Source organism: Varanus komodoensis, unplaced genomic scaffold (genome assembly GCF_004798865.1).
Source record: "Varanus komodoensis strain SLA01 unplaced genomic scaffold, ASM479886v1 scaffold36, whole genome shotgun sequence".
In the NCBI taxonomy this organism is placed as follows: domain Eukaryota; kingdom Metazoa; phylum Chordata; class Lepidosauria; order Squamata; family Varanidae; genus Varanus; species Varanus komodoensis.
The window spans coordinates 10,321,567-10,340,773 of NW_025335873.1; the positions used below are offsets into that span (position 1 = coordinate 10,321,567).

Consider the following 19,207-nt stretch of genomic DNA (forward strand, 5'->3'; position numbering starts at 1 on the left):
GCGATGGCCTCCCCGCCCCTGCGGGCGCCCGGTCCTGCCGGCGGGGCGGGGCGGGGCGGGGCGGGGGCGGCCGCTGTCCCTCCGGGAGCCGGCGGGCGCGATCCGGTCGCGGAGGAGCAGCGGCGAAGCGTCGCTCGCCCGGTCCCCTCGGCCTCGGGGACTCTCGGCCGGCCCGGCCTGAAGCGGCTTGCCTGCAAAAACGATGAGGCCGCGTGCGCGCTCGCATGCAGAGCAACAAGAAGAGGGCATCTGAGCATGAGGAAAGCGCTTTGTCCTCGCGGAGAAACCCCGCCCACCCCGTAAAGGGATCCCCGGGCGAGGCGCCTCCAGCTGCCCCCGCCAGGCTTGGCGGGCGCCCGGGGCCGGAAGGGGCTTTGGCGCCCGCCCTTGCGGGCAGCTCCTCCTGGCCGCCGCCGCCGCACACTTACAGGCGCTTGCCCTTGCGGTCAGCTCGGCCTCCTCGGCTGCAGGCGCATCCCGGGTGCGGCGTGTGCTGCTGCTGCCTCTGCTGCTGGGGGGGGGGGGGGGGGGAGAAACGACCGGCGGGATAAGCAGGCCTGCCTAGGGAGGGGGCCTTGGGGCCCCTGCAGGCGAGGAGAGGCGCCCCGGACAGCCAGAGCAGGCCCGGCCCCCGGAACCCTCGCCGGACCGGCCTGGAAGCGCCTCCCTCTCCTCCAGCCCGCCCGCCGCTGCCCCCCGCTTTGGGGTCTCCCCGCTTGCTCCTTCCCTTCCATGGAACCAGGGTGCGCCTCTTTGCACCCCAGCAGTTACATACCAGTGATGACACATCTGCATTAAAAAACCTTTAAAGATTCTGTTCCAGGTTTAGTAATCATTCACTGCTACCAATGCCACTGAAAAGTCTGTTAAAATTACTGATTACAATAGACTAGCCTATATTTTACGTGTTTCACCTATTATTCACACATTACATTTCTCTCCTGCCTTGGATCCTCTGGTGAGGAGCCCAAGGCAGCTTAGGAAGCTCTCCTCCTCTCCATGTAATCCTTCCAACAACAACCCTGTGAGGCAGGTTAGGCCGAGGGCCAGTGACTGGCCCAGGGTTACACAGTGGGCTTCTTGGCCAGGAGCGAACTAGGATCTCCCCAGTCCCAGCTCAGCACTCTTCACCACCCTGGCGCTCAGATTTTGGCCTGTGGCAGCTGAAAACATTAGAAGCCAGTCTTCCAAATTAGGGTTTATGCCAAGATGTATATAACATTGCCGGTGACTGAAGGAGGGCTTTGTCAGTACAAAGAGGAAACTGTTTGATCATTGTGAAAATCCAGCATTGTTACTGATGTGTCACTTACTGCAGGGCCTAATTAATTTAGTCATCATTCTGTAGAAAATACAAGAATAACAGGCTGTGAAAGGAGTGGTAGAAGAACTTTTGCCCTGTCTGAAATATTCTCCTCCCTGAATATTTAGTTTTCATTTTTTACAAGCCTATTTATGTAGCCTGTTTTACTCAGGTTGAAATAATGAAATGCAAGCAGCTGAGATCTTTCCCATTTGCTCTCTAAAGAAGGCATGCAGTTAGATATAAAATTCTGTATTTATGTTGACACTGTTCTGTGATAATTCCTACCTACTTCGCCACAAATTTTCTTGCCGCATTCCTATATCAGACACAGAGCAAAGGAAGAGGTGGCAGAGGCAGCAAAATGTATAAAATGAACACACTTGAATTTTAAAGCATTCACTTGCCAAAAAATAAAAACTTTTCTACTTGGGAACAGCCTCATTAATTCAAAATGCTGAGATTTAAAAAATCCCCATGTACTCAGAAAAAATACACTCCACTGTAGGGACTTCCAGGAAAATAACTCCCAGGGCTACCAGTCAAAATCTATTGCACATTCCATCTCTGGTACCCCAACTATATTGTTGTTACTCTTGGTGGAAGAATAAAAGCCGGAAAACATAGGAAAACACAAGAGGGCCTCAAGTGGAAAATGTCATTGTCTAGTTTGAACACACCCTCAGCTGAACAGCATTGATTCACCAGTAAGTTCTTATAGAATTTCCACTGTAGTAGAGTTTAATTTTTAAATCTTCCTTATCTTTCGTGCATGCAGCATGCATGCATTTCTTAGCCATCTTTCAAAACAGCTGTCTTCCCAAGGCTTACAGTATAAAACAAGCAAGTCTGTAGACCAAGTTCATAAGCTGATGAGTCACTTTTTAAAAAGTGTGAAAGTGGACCAGTTAAAACGGGACAAATCCGAAATGTAAACAGCAAACTAGCAAGCTCATGAGGAGAACATGCCGAAGGCCTTCCCCGCTGCCCTCACCCCATCCTATCCATTCCTTCTTGGTGGCTCCCAGTTCCCAGCCAACCGTGGGAACCATCTCCCTCGGCAAGAGCCCCGAGACGAAGGTTTCAGAGGCTTCCTTCCCCGGTAGGTGAGGTTTCCGGAGATTATGGGCCAGACAGCCTCCCTCTCTGGCAGAGACATCCCTGCGCACTTGCTGTGTGCCAGCCCGCCCCAAGCACATTTCCTGCCATTGTTGGCTGGGAACAGCCCGCCTCCACGCCAAGGCAGCGCGCAGGCAGGAGCTGGCCAGCCCAGGCCCCTGCCGCAGGCGGCCACGGAGGCCCGCACAAGCACAAGCACCGCCCCGGCGAACGGGCGGGAGCCACGGAGGGGCAACATGCTGCCCGATGGTGGTGCGGGGCACTGCCTTCGCCCTCCCACACCCAGTGCCCACCGGTTGACTGGGGGAGTGGAATGGGGCCAGCTGGCACTCCGGGCCTGGCCTCTGGCAGCAGCCGTGGGGCCTCTGGCTCTTGCTCCATTTCATGCTTCAGTGACTTGCCTGAAGTGCGTTTGTGGACAACTGAGAACCAAACCAGAGAGATGTCTCAGCTCGCATTCTCTCCATCCCCACTTCTCTGTAAAGAAGCCTCAATGAAAGGGTGGGGATTGACTCTGAGGAGGCAGGTTAGGTTTTTCTGCACCTTGTGCTACTCCCAGTGATGGCTATCACAAGCCCCCACATGCTGGGCGTGGACATGTGGAGGATGCTGCTTCCGAGAAGTCCTCTCCAGCCAACCCTCTTCTGCCCAGAAGGGTGGAAGAGCGGCAGTCCCATCCCACACGCTCCCTCACGTGAACAGCCCAGCGGAGAGAGCCACCCGTTCTGTCTGTAACCCCCGAACTCATTTAAGATCTCCTACTAATTCATTAATTTGCCCCAGTAAACCCACTGAAGACCGTCTCTAACAGCCACCTCATGCGACTCTGCATCGTGGACCCCCAGGCCCCTGTGAAGTGGCACCAGCAAGCCCAAAGCACCCAAGGAATGACCACTAGGGGGCAGCCAGTGCACATCACGCCCCTGGAATGCCAAGACTGTGTTGGTCCAGCTTAAGTTTGGGAGGAGCACCAGAAACTTTCCACCAGGGGAAAAAGACCTCTGTGAAGCCCCACAGATCTTGCACACCTGCAGCTGGACCACTGCCTGAGGAACGCAACCCTTCACCAGCTTGCGATACTGATTTTCCTCACCAAGGGAGAGTCTCCTGGCCTGGGCCACCAGAAACAGCCTGCTGCAGGCTCCGCTGGATTTGGGCCTCACCAGGACCTGCTTGCAAAACAACGAGGTAGGGCTGCAGGAACAAGAGTGGTTCTGATCACATGCAGATGCACCAGTAGGCTTGGGTGGCATCGCTCCTTACAGGGAGACCAGGCTGCCCTCTGCTCGTCACACGGGGGAGCCTTGTCTTTCCCGCCGGAGCCCCAGGGACTCCCTTTCAGCAACCTGAAGAGGGCATCCTGCTCAGGGCAACTGCCCACCCCACACTCCAAGGGGGAAACCAAAATCAGCCCGCTGGTGCAGGGCTAGCCTGACCCAACATCCCGTCTGGGCGGCTGCAGGAGCCTTGGGGCCCGAGAGGCAACACGCCGCTTGGTCCAAAGCAGGGGCCTGGCTCTGGGGACCTTCCTGGTGTCGTCCCATTTTCAGAGCCACTGCACAGAGCGGAGAACCGCCCCATCCCACTCGGCCCCCTCCAACCACCCTGGCTTCCTACCTTGTGGTTCCCAACAAAGAGCAGGGTGAGCTGGTGGACAGAGCCTCCGTTCCTGGCGAGCTGCTCCTTGAGGGACTTGGGCGACGGCAGCGTCCAGCTTGTGCTGGGGCCCCGCTGCCCCTCAGTGTAGTTCAGGCTGGTGTCCGAGGGGAAGCCGTTGCCGTCCCAGGGATCCTGGAGGAGGCTGCCTTCGCTGTGGGTGCGACGGCGGCACAGGGAGCTCTGTGCGCTCAGGCTGCAGGCTGGCTCATGGGCCAGTGCCTCGAACATGCTAGCACGCTTCCCTTCCTGCCGCTTCAGGTAGCCCTCGTCGCTGTCCTCCTCCTCCTCCTCTTCCTCCCCCTCATCCTCCAGGCCCACCAGGCCACCGAGCTCCAAAGTGGCCATGTCCATCACGCCCTGGCGGAAGGTGCTGTCCAGCTGCAGCTTGGGGGGCGTGAAGGCCGTGGGGCTGCTGTGGGGCTCTTCCTTGCATCCCCACTCCTCCTTCCTGTGCTCCACTGGATGCACCCTGGGCTCCGCTGCTCTGGGGGCGCCCCAGGCCTCTGTCGTGCTCTCCTTGGCCAGCTCCTCTGCCACCGGACAGGCAATGTGGCTGGACTGATCCTCCACTGCAGGGGACACGGCTTCTGCTCTCTCGACCTCTGGCTTAAGCATCTGGTAGGACCAAGGGGAAAGGGTGAGACACGTGCCAGGGCAGCAAAATGTAACAAAATAAATTAGGGCTGTAATCTTTAATTGATTAGGCAGTTATATGGTATATCCCTAATTAATCAGGTAGCAGATTTAAAATTTATTTTCTAAAAGAAGCTACTGGCAGAGCTTTCTCATTTAAGGTAAGGGCATATGGCCAATCCCTCCCCCTCCCCCCATTTTTGCTTTGTCCCTCACAGCTATTAGCAGAGGACGCCCTCTTTGCAAACTAGCATGCAGTGGCCGCATCTACCCTGAGTTTCCCTGGGGTTGGGTTATCTACAACACTGGTTAATCCATTTACGAACAAACAGGCAAATGCTTGAGGCAACAAACAAACAATCTGCAGTAAAATATTTTGATAACCGATGAACACAGAGAAGGTGAAGAACGCCCTGGAGAAAGCCTTGTGAACAGCGCTGGGGCAGGGACTCTCTGGGTCAGGCAGACCCCTGCCTTTGCACTCACATTCCTTGGTCTGCCTCCTCCTAACCACAAAAAGCCAGCACATGTGCCGGAGCTCCCCAAGGCCTTCCTGGCACAACAACCCAAACAGTGAGCACGAACAAGCAGCCTGCTGTCCATCCATCAAAATGTGCCCGACCTTTAATCGATGATCTATGAACGGCAGAAGCGTTACAACAGTGCCTGCTCGATGCCAAGCGTGTGCAGGCAGGGGGTTCCCCTCAAGGCAGGGCCCCCAGGACCCTTCTCCAGCCAGTGGCTCCCCTCCTTACCTTGCTCTCCGCGGGTGGAGCCGTGGGTGACGTGACTGGTTGCTGTTTGGCGATGTGGTTGGCCAGGCACCAGCAGACTCTCTTCTTCTGCTCACAGGAATGGGCCTCTAGGCTGAGCACGCATTCCAGCTTCTAGCACACAGGAGCACAGAAGAGACACAGCCTGAGCAGGCACGGTGCAGAGCCCCCAGGGGCCCACAGGTGGCCTTCCCCAGCCGCAGGCTTCACGGACTGGAGAGCACAACATGCCAGAGCCCAGCGAACTGAGCGAGCGATGCCTGCCTTTCTTCTCCCGCTGTGATCGCTAAGTTCGCAGAGGGACCGCACTGAAGAGGACCACTGACGCAGAGGGAGTTCACACCTCCCAGCTAGGGCTACACTTGCAGGCTTGCAGCTAAATCAAGGGAGCCTGAGGCACCAGGATGAGACTGGTGACACTGTTGTTCTGTCCTGCTAGACGGTTGGCAGCATTTATCTATTTTCATGCTGCCCCACAGCCGAAGCACTCTGTTCTTGCTATCTTCTACTTGAGCCTCCAGATGGAGCAAGGCTCTCAATCTACAGATGGTCCAGAACTCCCTCCAGGACCACCTCTAGATTGTGCAATCTGTACCGCTCCCAAAGCACAGGTGGGGATGCCCGCAGCCTGCTCTGCAACAGCCAGGTCTGACCTGAGTTCAGTTCTGGACTTGCTGAGCAAGGCTCATGTGAACTGGGATGAATTCAGAGAGAAGCACCAGAGATGATCAAGGGCGTGTACAGCTGGGGGAGGGCACACAGTGTGATGGTACTTTTCAAGAACCTGCTCTCCATTGCCCAAGGCTGCAGGGTGCAAAATTACAAGCTTATGTTGCAGGGGAACAGATCTGAGAAAGAAGAGAAACTTCCCGATGGCCAGAGCAGTCAGACAATAGATGCAACTGCCTGGGAAGATGGCGAGGTCCCTGTTGCTCGAGGCATTCAAGGGACTGTCAGGAAATCTTTCAGTGATACTCCTGCAATGAGCAGGGCTGCGTTTGAAGGCCTCCCTGCTTTCCGTCTCCTTGAGAATTCTCAGGTTTTATGAACCAGAGTCTTGGTGGCTGGAAAACCACCTAAGCTTCTCCTCCCCCCCTGCCCCCCGCTCCCTTTTGCAGTGGCTCCCACCTTGCCTGACAAAGGCCTTTGGACCAGTCAGAGGGGCACGCTTGTTGTGAGAGCTCCTTGGCATATTAAATGTACTGACCGAATGTGGATTTGAAATTGTGCTACAGATGACACTCACCTCAGCCAGGTACAGGATGCAGAACTTCAGATCCTCAGAGGAATCTGCAAGGGAAGCAGATTAAAAGAACCACTGAGCACAAAGTGACTCGCACCAGCAAAATGACGACTTTTTCTCTGTCTGAGTAACTGAGCAACTTTCTCTCCCCGTCTGATTCAGCGGGCTTTCTCTAAAAAGGAAAAGGGATGCAACAGGGAGCTTCGCAGCCTTTGGTTGGGAAGGGGGGACACTGTATCTTGGCTCAGGCCAGGCAGACTGCTCTGCAGAGGAGCCTCCCCATTGCCAAAGATCCAGTGCACAGAAAATAAAGATTACTGCTTGACTCGAACTCAGGACCCAGTTCTATGTGCAAAGACAGGCTGTTGGTCTGGAAGCAGCTTTCATGCAAAGATGGAAAGCTGCCCCCAAGCAGTCACATGGGGCCCCTCCCTCTCCCCCAGGCCTGGGCTCTCCAGGGTTCCAGGAAGGGGGAGATTCTCTTGCAGCCTTGCTGCTTGAGGTTCTGGAAAGGCCGTTGGGGTGGATCCACTGGGGCCTACATCTGTCTGAAAAGCGGGGTACCAGGGTGCGGCGAGGCCCTGGGCCTGTGCAATGCAAAATCCCTGGCAGAGCACGGTCATCCCTGGAGGGAGCTCCTCCAGGGCCTTCAAGCATTTGGGGCTTATAGTCTGAAAAGGCATCACCCAAGGAGGTGATGCGATGGAGGCTCTGCAAATTTGGCATGGCGGATAGACAAAACTTCCCCCGCCCTCTTAATAAGCAATCAAGTTCATTAGCAATATTTGCGGGAGTGACAAAAGGAGTTAGTTCGTCACTCAGCACTTCTGGATATAGCCAGCACAGGATGTGGCATTCACTCAGATGGACTGAGGTGGAAGGCAGATCTTTCAAGAGCCATTAATCATGACCTGGGAGACCTGGCTTCAAATTTCCACTCAGCCAGGTAGCTGAGATACTGTTCTTACTTCTTAGTCTCACAGGGCTGCTGTAAGGATAAAAAGAAAGGGGTGGGGACCGTTTGCACTGCCTTGAGCTCCCTGGAGGAAGAGGAGGGCAACACAGGAGAAGAAATAGCAAGAGCCCTTTGGACACCTTTTGCCAGGGAACCCACAGGAGGCGGCGGCTGCTCTGGAGGTGTCTGTCCATTGGTGGAAGGAGAACATTAGGCAAAAGAGTCCCACCCATCAGGGCAATTCTTCTGCCTGGGGAAGAGTAAGCCACTCCTGCTCTGTGACATGCAGCCCCCCCCCCCCCATTTCCACCTTCCAAATCAGCATGGTGGACTCACCCTCTTGCAGCTGGACATCCTGCAAGTACAGGGGGTTCCGAAGGACATTACACTGCCCAGGTTCATCCTCCTTGGTGAACAGCAGCAAGTCTGAGTAGATGAAGAGAGTTACCTGGAAAAGGCAGGAAGAAGGAAGTAGAGATCCAGAAACCCAAACTGCCCCACGGCCACCAACAGAGCAGGAAGCATCCGGTGGGCATTTGCTCCTGCATTCGTCCATGATCTGACTGGCTGCTCACCCACATGTACCACATGACACCTTGCCACCACCCTGACAGATCTGGAGACGACTGCCACAGCCCCCTTGCATCCTTGTGCTCGGGCTCTGGGCCAGCAGCAAAGGAAACGTAGAGCTTGGCAGTCCTCCCGCAACATGGAAGCCACCCAGGACCCAGATTTCAGGAGGCCGCAACTCGGAGCAGTCTAGACAGGATGCAGCGAATGCTGGAGTGAGGATTCAGGGAAAGGACTGAGTCTGGCATTGCTCCACACACTCCACAGCCAGCTAGCCAACCTCCACCCCTCCACACACAAAATGTCTTCCTCTCTCAGTAAAAAAAGGGTTTCATTTACTCTAAGCTCCTTCCTGAGCAAAGCCGTGGAAACAACTTCCAAAAAAGTATAAATGCAGACAAAACAGTTGTGAGAAGAATCAGTTGACAAAACCAGGACTTCATAAACCAAACTCGGCAGTAGCAGCAACACAAATCACACCTGAACCCACCAGCCGTGCCCACCTCTAAGAAAGAAACGGCAGGCAAGAAGCAGGTCCCAGTTCCACCAAACTATCTGCACGGGGCTTCGTTTCCAGGTCCCTGATCATCCTCCTTGCTCTCCTCTGAACTCCCTCCAGTTTGTCTACAGCCTTCTTGAAGTGCATTGCCCAGAGCGGGCACAACACTCAAGATGGGACCGAGCTTCTGAGAAACAGAAGGGAAGCAGTATTCACGTGACTGTGAGGCTGTACTTCTATCAGTGCAGCCCAAAATAGCATTTGCCCTTTTTGCAGCCCCATCGCATGGTTGGCTCATATTCAGCTGGTGATCTACAACAATTCCAAGATCCTTCTTGTAAGGATCCTTCAAGATCCTTCATATCTGTCCTCTTCTGATTGTGCAGCTGATTTCCTTTTCTGGGTGTGGAGCTTGCTCTTTCTCCCTGTTAAATTTAATTCTGTTGCTTTCATCCTGGTGCTCCAGCCTCTCAAGACTAGGACAAATTCTTTTCTTAGGCTAACAAGCTGCTTCCAGAGGCTTGGAAGGGAAGTTGCGGCCACAGGGCTCGCCACTCCCCAGCCCCGAGATGCCTCTGAGAGCAGCCTGCCCCTTACATGCTTCTCCAGAGATCCCAAGGACACAACAAGGCCTGCGGGAGAGGCGTTTCTGGCTTGTCCACTTTCCCACTTTCCTGCCTTTCTGTGCTCCTGGATTAGGGCACAGGCGTCCAGCCCGCGGTGCAAGAGATCAACGTGCCTTTTGTGCCCTTTACAATTTAGGCATGTCAGAGTGGAAATACCGGCTCATCTCAGGTCAGCGTCAGACCCACTGCATCTCAGAACACTTGCCTTTGTAGGCTTGTTTCGGGTCTCGTGAAGCAGCAGCTCTTCCGACAACAGCAGTGTCCGGGCCGGGCTGCAAATATCCAGGGGCTGAAAGGAAGGCAAAGACACGCCTGAGGACGAGGAGAGGCGATGCTGCTGTCCTCTGTCGCGCAGGCCTCATGCTTCCCACTGCCTCCCACCGCGCTTCTGGCTTCTCCCCTGCCCACAGGCCACACACTCTGCAAGAGAACGTGGGGCCGCCTGAGCGCCCCGCAGAATCATGGGGCCGGTCCCTGAAGGCCGCGTGCGGTGCGGCGGCCTGCGCACAGGGCCCGACGGCAGAGCAGCGCAGGCGCCACCCAGTCCCGCTGCTTCAGCGGCAGGAAGGCTCTCTGCAGCGAGGGGCTCCCCTGCTGAGCACCTGGGGGCTCCCAAGGCTCACCTGCACGAAGATGGGGAAGACGAGCACCTTGGGGGCCAGCGTCACGTATGTGCCGTAGCTGGAGTGGGGGGCGTGGGGCCGAGCCTCGGTGCAGGCCTGGGCACCAGAGCTGTGGCCTTTCATGGTCTGCACAGTCTTCATAAGGCGGGATTTCTTGCCATGGGAGCCGCCCTTGCACGTGCCGCCTGGAAAGGGGGGTGGGCAAGACATGCTGGCTTGCACTGGGAGAGCAGGCCCCCCACTTGGCCCAGGACAAGCCCTGCTGCCGGCCCGCATGCTCAGCAAGCCTGTTGGAGAGCTCCCGGGGGACCTGCCGCAGCACCCATTGCTGTGCGGGGCTCAGATGAGCTGCCCAGGGCTGGGCGGGCCACAGGGGCATTCCTGGAAGGGCACTTCACTCGCCTCTCCTGCTCAACAGCAACGGCGGCCACATCCCATCCTGCTCCTGGAGGTCATGGACTTCCTCCCTCGCAAACACATCCAGGAGTCCAGCAGGACAAAAGGGCAAGCATTCCCTTCTTGGAAATACGACAGCCCAAAGCTGCTCAGGGAGGTTCCCCAGGAGCATGCTGCAAGGGCGCCGCTGCGGGATGCATCTGCATCTGCGGGTGCGGAGCAGCCACTCCCTTGTGAAGTGCAGCTTTGGGAAGGATGCCATGTTTTTCACCTGCCCTGCACACCTGGCAGCGCCAAGCGTTTGCGACACGTTTATCCCGCATGCACAGAAGCAGCAGCGTGACACCTTTGCAAGAGTCAATAGGAAATGGAGCTGAACGGAAATGTTGAGTCAGTCTGGCTTATTGTTGGCTGGCTGGTGCAGCTAATTTCCTACGAGGCCATTCCTGCAGCTACTGCAGAGGGACTGGAAAACAAGATTGCCCGGCCAGCACCGTTTCCACTGCCTCCGTTCTCGGCTGGCCTTCTGGTAGGTCAACCATCCCAAACATTTTATCTGTTTTGTCACACTTGCAGTTTTGATAACAGAAAAACACCGCCACTGACAAAGGCTGATAACGTTATCGTTGTGCTGGGCCCACGCAGCCCATGCCAGAGACCAGTGTGGGAAATCTGGAGTCCCACGAATGGCAACAGAGGGCACAGCTGGCTGGACCCCTGAGGCACGCTACCCGGGAGCACTTTCTGCAGCAGCCGTGCCCAGGGCGTCAACAGCCACCCAGTGAGGGCCCTCTGGAGCCCGTGAGACTGCCTTGGGATGCTGGGCCAGACATAGCTAAGAAGCAAAGAAAGGGGGCCAGGATGACACGATCTGTGAATGTCACCCACCAGTGGCCCGCAAGGCTAGTGCATTCTGCACGTGCCGAAGGGAAGGACCTCGGGCAGCCAGAAGTGGGAGACCTCTGTGCTGGTGTGACTGGGGAGGTGCTTGGGGGGGCCTTGTCCCATTCTGCTGGCCAACAAAATAAGTGCTTGGACACTCGGCTATGGATAAATGAATAAAGCACTAACAAAAAGGAGGACTGAAATGCAAGTGTACATGCGAACCCTTCACTGTTCCCTGCCTCGCTTAGCAGCCAGCCTGGCTTCCCTGGCAGCCAGCCATGCAAGTGGAACTAGACTGCAAAATGGACACGCTTCTGCCCAAACCCAAAGGGTACCCGAGACCGAAGGGAAATAGAGACGCTCACCTGCAGAGGCGATGCTGTCCTGGGGAACCGGCCTCAGCAGCTGAAAGACACACCACAGAACTGGGGTTACCTCCTCCCTTGAGCCCAACCTTGGTTGGGTTATGAATTCTTCGCATTTAGAAAAATAGGCTGCAGGGCACCGAATTCACTGGGATCTCATCTTTCTTTTTTAGAACAGTCCTAAAGAAGCTGTTCCCATCAGCAATTGCACCGAGAACGCGCCTGGTGCTGCCTGAGAGACACAAACTAGTGCTGTACATTTGTTTTAACGAAACTGAGGGAGATCCATTAATTTCTTTCATTTCACTTACATGCAAATGGAAATTTGCATAGACGAGATGGCACATAATGTCCAGTCGTTGTCATTCGTGCCCAGCGCACGAGGAGGAGAGCAGCCCAGTGCCCCGGGGTGGGGGGGAGAGGCCGAGCGCATCGGAGCGGCACCCGGGGCCACAGCTCTCCTCTGCAGCAGCGTGGCTCCTACTCTCTTCCACTGGAGGAGCAGGCGGAGAATCCCCCCAGGATTCTTCTCCTGGACATGCAAGCCCGGCAGCTCAGGGACACCCCCAGGCTAGGACTGCTCCTCAGCAGCGGGTTCTGTCTGGGCAGGGAGCCTCCACCTGTGCAGCGCTCTGTCCCGTGAACTCCCACCTGCAGCCAGAAGGATATTCCAGGGGCACTTTTGAGCATGTGAAGAGTTGTCTTTTTCCATGGGGGAGTGAAGAGAATAAACTTGCCTCTGGGCACTGGCTGAACTCTGACCCATGCTTGGACCTCCTGTGAGAGGAAGCTCGCCTGGGGCAAAAGTGCCGCCCTCAGGCCAGGCTGGGTTTTCCAGGCTGCAGGTTAAGAGGTTCCCTACCTGGCTCCCCGGGCTGAACGGGGCCAAGATTATGTAGTTCTTGTCGCCTGTGTGACTGGAGGGTGGGCGGGGTGGTGGTGGCACATGGGGCCGCTGGGGGATCTTCCCCAGCTCTGTGTAGCGCTCCCAGCCGTTGGGTCCCTGCCCGCCGTCTCCATTGTACACAAGGTGGAAGCTCTGCCGATGCTCGCGGGGCCGGGAGCGTGCCGCAGGACTCTTCTCCCGCCGGCTGGACGCGGACTGCAAGTCGCAGGCTGACTTGCATGAGGAACGGCGGACGACGCCCTCGGGGCCAGCTTGGACCTGCGGGACGATGCGCCAGACCAGCAGGGTGATCTCGTGGAGGCAGTTCCTGAAAGAGAGGACCTCCCTGTCATGCACGCTCTCAGCACGATGACTGCAATGGCACAAAACGCACATCTGGTCAGCAAAGCAGAGGCAGCATCTGGTTGCCCTTCACAACGAAAACCGAAATTCTTCCCCTCCCTCCCCTCAGAGTCTTTCCGAAGACAGATCTGTTCACGTGAGAGCAAAATACACTCTCTACCCACAAAGACAGAGCACAAAAAACAGGGGCTGGATGTTGTCCTAAAGCATCCTCTTGTGTCTCCTAGTCATGAAAGTCAAGTGGAACCTCCACAATCAGCAGCAGTAGGCCTTCAAGGGTTAGATAACGGGGTCAAGAGACAAAGGAGACACAATAACTTCCTGCCCTGTCTTTGAGCTCCAGAGACAGCATGCATGCCTGCTCTCCTGCACTTGTGCGTGCACGCGCACACACACACACACAGAGGGAGGGAGGGAGCAAGAGGGAGAGCCATCCATCCTTCTTTGCAGCCTTCTCCCTGACATCCCAAGACTCAGCTCCCGCCGCCGGCCCTCGCCCACACGGGTGCCACTCACCGGATCTCATGGGCCAGCTCCACACACTTCCAGTGCTCCACGGGCTGCTCGTTGAGCTGGACGACCGTGTCCAGTTGCTGTAAGCCTGCCTTGTCGGCTGGACTGCCTGCCAGAGAGAAAGAGGGCTCAGCACACAAACTCCGACCCACAGCGAGGCAGGAGGGGCCTCCAGCTCACAGCACCCCAGTACAGCGCTGGGACACATCCACGCTTCACTGCGATTCCCCGCACTACTGCTTCGCCACAGCAGAAAGCCGATGGACTCGCACATGGCCGGGCCCTTAACCACTCTCACCGGTTCCCGGGAAGCGCGTGCTGGGGTGGCGGGGCAGCTGGGCCCCTGCTTGAGACAAGCCCCTTCTGGAGCCGCTGACTCCCTTGCAAACCAACCCGGCCAGTCTGCCGCCATCCGCTCCAGCCCTGCTTCTTACCAGAGTCCACTGCTTGAACTCGGACAGGGGAGTCACAACAGATGGTGAACCCAAATCCATTATTTCCACGTGGAATTGTAATCTGAAAGCAAACGGCAAACTTAGGCTTCCGTTGTTGTGTCGATGTATTTTCACACACGCTGACAAGATTGCCAAAGCCTCTTTCGGCGAGGTGAGGCAAGAGGCACACGCAAAGCTCCCACTCCTCCCGGTGCACGTCTCCCAAACCCCAGCTTTCCAGCTTTTGTGCAGGGACGTCGTTTCAAGAGGCCTTTGTATTCTCCCGGTATCTTAACACTTGGTTTTATCCCGTTTTTATCACTGTTTTAGATGCAGTGTGCTGTGTGTCGTTATGGTTTTGTTCTTGGTTTCCTGTTCCTTGTAAGCCGTCCAGAGACTTTTCTAGTAATGAAGGACACAGAAAAACTTTAAATACATAAAAAATAAAATAAATAACTGCTGAAGCCAAGGTATGTTGGTATTTTTGGTATTTTGGCCCCACCTTCCACTAAAATGTGGCCTCAGAGAACTTGTCCCCGTGGAATTCAGCTGGGTTCAAAGAGCCCCCCTCATCCCCGCACTTGGCTGCTCAGTTCCACCTGCTCCAGCAAACTTCCGGGCAAGTTGCGGAGCCAAGCGACTTGTCATCAAGGGGAAGCCCGGATGCTGCCTGTGCAGTCCTCCAGCCGGGAGGTGACCATCCGTGCTCCCCACCCAATGCCCTGGGCCTCATGGGTAAAAGAGGGACAACGGAACAGCGGGGGGGGGGGGCTGTGCTGCGGATGGGAAGGGGCACACCACTCTGCCTCCAGTCAGCTGTGGGATATTTCCATTCATGGGAGCTCGGACACTGCACAGCCTCCCTTGCACAGTCCTGGCGATTCCAGAGACGTCCGCTATGCTTCCTGGCTGACTAGCAAAAAGGAAAGATCTGCCCTTCTGATTTCAGGGTAAGTCAGCCAGAAGAAATATCCAGACCATGGGCTTCCGCGAATCTGTTCTCAGGAAGCAGACAAACGCTTCTTTCTGACGGGAGTACAGGGAGGCACTCTGGGGCAGCCTCTGCAGAGCCTTGGAGGCATGCTCGGGGCCCCTCCAGCAGTCCCAGAGGGAAGTGGCCGGAGCTGGATGCAGAAAAGGGTCCTGAAGCCCTCCTGAGAAAGACAGGCAGGTGCCTTTGGGCCTTTTCTGTCAAGAAAGAGACAACTCTGTGGGCAACGGGAGACCGTTCCAGAGCCATGCTGGCTGTGGAGAAAGTAGGCGGTCTCCCTTCCCCATAACCACAGATCTCCCCAGGATGGGTGCCAGGGAAACTGGCAAGGAAAGTGAATCTTCCCGTGGCGTTTGCGCTTGCTCGCCCAACATACGAAGCCACGGTGCCCGGCACTCTCGGCTGCAAGTGGCCACACTGGTGAGCAGGCCGATGCAGTGGGCACTCCCCGCAGCCCAGGCCCACTCTCCGCCTCGGTGAAGCCGTGTTCGCATGGTGCCCCCCCCCTGGACACCTGGCGGAGGCTGCACGGGCAGGAGGAGGCCCCCGCCCCGCCTGATCACTGCCAAGCACCCCAGAGCTAGCGTGGCTCCTCAGCTGCACCGCACGGCTGTCTGCACTGAGTCCTTGCGCCAGCCGAACCTCCACGCAAGCGCTATGTGGCGGGGTGGGGGGGAACTTCTCCCTGCGACCTCCCCGTTCAGAGGCAGTCCTCCTCTGGCTGGCAGTTGATGGGAAAGGGCTGCTGGACCCAGGGCCCGCTGGGCCTTCCTGGGTGCCTCTGGCTGGCTTCAGCAGGAGCAGGGCGCCACACGACAAAGACTCTCTGCCCGCTCTGGCCTCAGCACTCTTCTGAGGGCCTTCACGGTAGCTTTCCTTGGACCTTTCCTTAAGGGTGGGGTGGCCATATGCCAACCTTCCTGTCTCGCTGCATTAGGAAGGTCGGAAACAGTGCATGCAGCTTTTAATAGACACCTACATGTCACCACACACAGATTATAAAGATGATTGTGTCACTTTCCAAACAGATGAAGCAGCTGAAATTAGGCACTGACACCTGACCCACTAGAAAAGATCTTGTCAGCAAGGCATCGACACACCCGAAGCCACAGCAGCCATCCTGACGGCACTTCCACTGAGAATGAGGCCGGCCCACCCACGTCTTCACGCAACTGAGTTATCTGGGCAAGTTCTGTGGCGCTTGAAAGCTCATATCCCCCTTGCGCACACAGCAATGGGGATTAAGTCCCTCTGGGCTCAGGGGGCTTTTCTTCTGTTCTGTTTCTTCTGAGGTGTGTCCCCTCCACTCCTCAATGCACCTCATCTTCCAGGCTCCCTACAGCTCAGTCTTTGCCCTTTCGAGCTGGTTCTACACGGCCCGAGCATTTCAGTCACCCTGATGTCCGAGCACGCGCTAAGAAGAGACGAGGATCCTCAGTGTCACCCAGCCGCTCTCCCACCAGCTATTCCAGGCACTGGAAAGGGACAGATTCTCCCAGGACGCAGAGCAGCTCAGCCCCTGCCGAGGCTGTACCGATGCACAGGCATCCTTCTCCTGCAGGCCCCTCACACCACTTGGACGGCTGTGTGACAAAACCACTTTGCCCCCAGAGCTCACTTTAAAAAGGCAACAGAGTTGGCACGCTAATGGAGGCCAGATCCAGGTCCGGCTGCGACAGAAGCTAGACGTGACCCTCACTGCTGGGCGGTCGCAGCCGTGCGGCAAGTGCTCACAAGGGGCAGGAGTGGGGCAGTATGCAGCCTGCTGGCCTGACTGGGCAGGTGGGGCGCCAGAGCCACTGGGGCAATGGCACAGCACCAACCCCAAGTGCAAGAGCGTGTGCTGGGCACAGCTGCATTGACACAACTGAAGCAAAGTACCACCGGCCTCACAGCTTAGGTGGAAAACTCGTCTCGCCTACAGATTCACCAGGGCTGCAAGATGCTGCACATTTCCGAGGTCAAAAGTCCAGTGGAAAATGGAGACTTAATTTGGAGTAAGTAGGCACAGGACTAGACTTCAGGCAGCCTCAGGCAAGCAGCACTCTCTCGACCTCAAACCCTCACTTGTTGAGAGCCATCGGGAGTCCCAATCTTTGGGAACAGGTGGGATACTGACAACAGCAATGACTGGGGGATAACCCCACCCTACAATAGAGGGCTGTGGCAAGGAGCATAAAACCACACATATCCATGAATCATCAGGAAAGCATACGCTTTGAGCACTCAAAGATGTACTGTCTCCTGATCTCAAGGGCCAGGACCTTGAACCCTCACAAACGCCAGGTGGTCCCTTGCAGTTTGGCCGCGCGATTATTTAGCCACAGCTCGGAGACCAAGCGGCCCAGCCATTTGCACGCACACCACTAGCTGCCCCCCCCCAGTGTCTTTTCTCCTGCAGCCCACCTGAGCCAGGTGGGGGCTCCCCGACCTCCCATCTGGCCAGTGCCAGCTCCCCCCAACCGCCCCCCCGGCTCCGCCGCACACAACCGACCTGCTGGTAGCTCTGCTCTGCACACATTCGACACAGTCCGTGGAAGCGACTCATGGCCACAGCCTCGCGGCTTGTGGCTGGCCCATGGAAAGCCAGATCCTTCCCCACCCTCCCTGGTGAGTGTGAGCCGGAGAGAGACCCCCTGCCTCCAGGCAGCCAGGCAGCCGAGAATAAGCCCCAGCAATCCTGGCATGGCGGCCCCTGGGAACCCAAGAGCCCGGCAGAAGAAGAATGGCAGGAAGCCACCCCTCACCTCCCGGGCTGCCTCTGCCATGTGCTGCTTTATGATAAGCGGGAGGCTTCCTGAGAACGCGGTGGGAGGAGGAGGAGGAGGAGGAGGGAGAGTCTAGAGGCAGATTTCTGCCAGCTCTTTGGCCCAGGCTGCCTCTGCTCCCACCCCTCCAAGTTCACCAGGCACATGAATGCCGCCAAGTCCCCACCAGCCCCGGGAGATGTTCGTGGGGAACTTTCACTGGTCCTGCCCACCTCTTGGTAAAAAGGGTGCCTTGCCATCACATTCACATTTGGAGGGTTGGGAAGAAGCAGCAGGGCACCAAGTAACCAAGGAAGGACTGTGGTCCCACAACCGCACCCTCCCCCCACAACCCATGCACTCTTGGCCTCCGTCGGGGACACCCACCGAGCACGCTGGCTCCTCGGCTTTCCTGGGGACCGCCACTGCTGTGCCCCTCAGGTAGGTCTGAGCGTTGCCCCTCGGAGGCAGTGGCCACAGCAGCTGTCCACAGCTGTCCTGCTCATGTTGGCCGGATTTGTACTGTCTCCCTTTCCTGATTAATCCTTACAACAGCCCTGTGAGGTAGGTTAGGATGAGAAAGACTGGTCTGCTGGGTCAGCTAATTGGATCCGAGGCCGAGTGAGCATTTGAGCTCCGGAGCAGCACAATTCCTTGGCGTTACAGAGGGCTGCTAAAAATGGCAAAGGGCAGCATGGAACGAGGTGCAGGCTGCATGTGCACGAAAGCTTTCCTCACAGTGCAGGTGTGAAGATAACTAACAACAAAGATACATACACACAGCTTTCAACTTCATGGAGAAAAGGCAAGATACTAACACTAATAAACATAAAACGGAACAATTTGCACTGTGTGAAGGGGAGGAGTAACCCCCCCCCCCCGGAGAACCTACTTCAGTGCATGAGAACGTGCCCTCCAGCCACTCCTGGCAGCAGCCAAACTGACTCTTGATCACAGCCTGGCACAGCCGGGCTGGGGAGAACGCTCTGGAGGCTCTCCTGCCCTCTGGCGGCAGGAAGGTCTTACACACACTACCACAGGCACACTGTGGTCGGCCCTGTACCTGCTGCGGCGCAAAGCTAAAACAGGTTTATTTCAGATGGCATAGCAGAATGCAGCATCACTGCATACAAATTCACAAATCAATATATCAAATGTGTGTAAAATGCAAAACAGTACAATAAATTAACTTCAAAACATGCAATACGAATAATGGATAAGTTTGCCAGGTAAGGGGAACGTGGCCCAAACAGCCAACCGCTGTGCCATGTGCCATCTTCCTTCCACCTGTGGCTTCGATGGCTACCACGCCAGCTTGCCCCGTCTCCAGATGGTGCTTCTAAATGCAACACTGGTGCAGAATAAAACTTCCCTCATCCATGATTGAATTCCGGATGAGGTGGCCAATCGGGCATGTATAACCAAGAGCTGGGTGGGTGAACGGGGAGGAGTTAATCTCTCTCAGGAGGGCTTGCTTGGTTCAGCGCTAGGGTAGACCTGAGGGTCGGGGCAGGGGGCCCTGCTGAGATGTATCAGACTTCTCTCTCTCCCTGGGCAGGCCCCCTGTTCATCCAACAACTGGTTTAAAGTGATTGCACTTGTGCTGGACCAGCTGAACAGACTG

The 19,207-nt window shown here is 56.3% G+C and overlaps 1 protein-coding gene across 4 annotated transcripts in view; it reads right to left on the bottom strand.

The window, feature by feature from the left end:
* The window catches only part of RGS3 (regulator of G protein signaling 3), a 27,097-nt gene extending 9,481 nt beyond the window's left edge, over nt 1–17,616 (bottom strand). For 2 of the 4 annotated variants that reach the window (XM_044439861.1, XM_044439858.1), the window contains exons 1-13: nt 17,331–17,616; nt 13,846–13,927; nt 13,415–13,520; nt 12,512–12,863; nt 11,650–11,689; nt 10,004–10,188; nt 9,586–9,669; nt 8,022–8,133; nt 6,734–6,777; nt 5,470–5,601; nt 4,040–4,696; nt 3,702–3,707; nt 429–511 (exon numbers count right to left, since the gene is read on the bottom strand). In XM_044439861.1, the coding sequence (XP_044295796.1) occupies nt 429–511; nt 3,702–3,707; nt 4,040–4,696; nt 5,470–5,601; nt 6,734–6,777; nt 8,022–8,133; nt 9,586–9,669; nt 10,004–10,188; nt 11,650–11,689; nt 12,512–12,863; nt 13,415–13,520; nt 13,846–13,927; nt 17,331–17,384 (1,937 nt within the window). In that variant the 5' untranslated portion in view covers nt 17,385–17,616. The remainder of the gene's footprint in view (nt 1–428; nt 512–3,701; nt 3,708–4,039; nt 4,697–5,469; nt 5,602–6,733; nt 6,778–8,021; nt 8,134–9,585; nt 9,670–10,003; nt 10,189–11,649; nt 11,690–12,511; nt 12,864–13,414; nt 13,521–13,845; nt 13,928–17,330) is intronic. The other 2 variants (XM_044439860.1, XM_044439859.1) reach the window with 2 other exon arrangements.
* Between the last annotated feature and the right edge of the window lie 1,591 nt (nt 17,617–19,207).